The sequence below is a fragment of the Rhododendron vialii genome, chromosome 13a (assembly GCF_030253575.1).
Source record: "Rhododendron vialii isolate Sample 1 chromosome 13a, ASM3025357v1".
In the NCBI taxonomy this organism is placed as follows: Eukaryota; Viridiplantae; Streptophyta; class Magnoliopsida; order Ericales; family Ericaceae; genus Rhododendron; species Rhododendron vialii.
This window is the reverse complement of record NC_080569.1, coordinates 13,665,731-13,667,706: the sequence shown is the minus strand read 5'-3', so window position 1 is coordinate 13,667,706 and position 1,976 is coordinate 13,665,731. Positions and strand designations below refer to the sequence as shown.

At 50.6% G+C, this 1,976-nt stretch overlaps 1 protein-coding gene across 1 annotated transcript; it reads left to right on the top strand.

The window, feature by feature from the left end:
• The first annotated feature begins 499 nt into the window (after positions 1–499).
• Positions 500–1,111, top strand: LOC131313892 (uncharacterized). The gene has a single exon (XM_058342389.1). The coding sequence runs from the start codon at positions 500–502 to the stop codon at positions 1,109–1,111; it is 612 nt and encodes a 203-aa protein (XP_058198372.1).
• Positions 1,112–1,976: the final 865 nt, after the last annotated feature.

Below are 1,976 nucleotides of genomic sequence, written 5' to 3'. Positions count from 1 at the left end.
TTAGGGCTTATCGTAGCTCCGATCATAGCTCTGATCATTCATCGTCGGCCATACCGAGATCGATCGAAACCATAAAAAAATCACAAAAATCAGTTCGAAAATCACATGAGAGAGAGAGAGAGAGAGAGAGAGAGAGAGAGAGAGAGAGAGAGAGCTTAACGCTGATGTTCGTCGTCTTCGATCTCAGCGTGGGTTATTCGTATATAGTTGCATCCGTTCTCTTTCTCTCTCTCACTCTAGAACGGAACGACGAAATGGGGCTGGAGTGGAAATCCCCTTTTATTTCCCTTTTATTTCCACAGTCATTGGATGTAATCCATCCAATCCAACGGCGACGACGGCCCCTCAGCTGCAGACACCAGTCGTAACTCAATAATCCCAGCCAAAGAAACACGTCAACAACATCAAAGAAGGGAAGAAACGCCAGCCCAAAGAGCACGACTAATTGGCCGAAACCACCCATTTCAAAGAACCCATCTGGTCCTTCCTAAAAGAAATCATGAGGCAACCATGGTTCGAGTGGCCGCAAGGCAAGCTCGGCACAGACAACGGCCAAGCGGATCAGAACCCGAGGAAAAAGTGTTCCTACCACAACGAGCTCGGCCACTACACGACTGCCTGCGCACCATACAAAGCCCTCCTGGAAAAACTCGCAACTCAAGGTCACCTCGATCAATACATCGATCGATCAAAAACGCCCGCCCGGCAGACAAATCCCAACCCCAACGAACAGCGGCCACTGATACACGTCATCCACAGTCCAGTGACGAAGGCATCCGAAACCGCCCTCAAGGCTGACATCGATCATGCTTCAACATCCAAACAGATACTCTCAGTTGGTTGCGGATCCAAGCGTCAACGACCACAGGACGTACCCAAGTGGACGATAAGCTTTACTGAGCGTGACCTTGAACATGTTCAAACTCCACATTCGGACGCCCTCGTCGTCACCATACAAATCGGCGTCCACGACGTAAAGCGCGTCCTCATCGATCAAGGAAGTTCAGCAGAGGTCATGTATTACGACTTTTTCAAGAAGTTGGATCTACCAGAGTCAGCCCTACAACCGACAGAAGTACCCCTCATCGGCTTCAACGGTGCACCAGTCTAGCCACTTGGCCGAATCTTCCTACCAGTCGTCGTCGGCTCAAAAACTCTGACCGTCGAATTCATCGTCGTCAACGTACCAAGCCCATACAATGCCATCCTTGGCCGAACTTGGCTCCACGGAATGCAAGCCATTGCTTCTACCTACCACCAGGTCGTCCGCTTCATCGGTGCCACAGGAAGACAGGAAGATTTGCGAGGTGACCAAGTGGCCTCCAAAAAATGCTACGTCTCTGCCGTCCACAACTCCGCCAAAGCCAAACAAGTACAATGGGTTAAAGTCCCCGACATGGCCGTAATCGACGACGTCGGCCAGAAAGCCGAAGACAAAGCAGAGGAGGACCTCGTCCAAATGCCAATCAACGAGGATGGCTCCCGATTCTTTCTCATCAGCTCTTCCATCAGCGAGGCTGACCGCGAAGAAATGTTCCAATACCTCAAGAAAAATATAGAAGTCTTTGCCTGGACCCCCAACGAAATGCCGGGGGTCGATCCCAATTTCATCAGTCATTCCCTCAACATCAAGAAAGACGCTAAACTTGTCATCCAGAAGGCACGGCGTTCTGCAGCCGAACACGCCGACGCCGTCATCGAAGAAGTCAAGCGTCTGCTGGAGGCCAATGCAATCCAAGAAGTACAATACTCGACATGGCTATCCAACACTGTGGTCGTTAAAAAGAAAAACGACAAATGGCGAGTTTGTGTGGATTATACCAATCTCAACGATGCTTGTCTAGAGGATTGGTTCCCACTGCCGAAGATTGATCAACTTGTGGACGCAACGGCAGGCCATGCTCGGCTAAGCTTTCTGGACGCCTACCGTGGCTACCACCAAATTGCCATGGACCCCGACGACATGGAGAAAACTG

Bases quoted from the DNA above. Each gene is read 5' to 3' on its own strand.
- LOC131313892 (XM_058342389.1), top strand. From the start codon at position 500: ATGAGGCAACCATGGTTCGAGTGGCCGCAAGGCAAGCTCGGCACAGAC.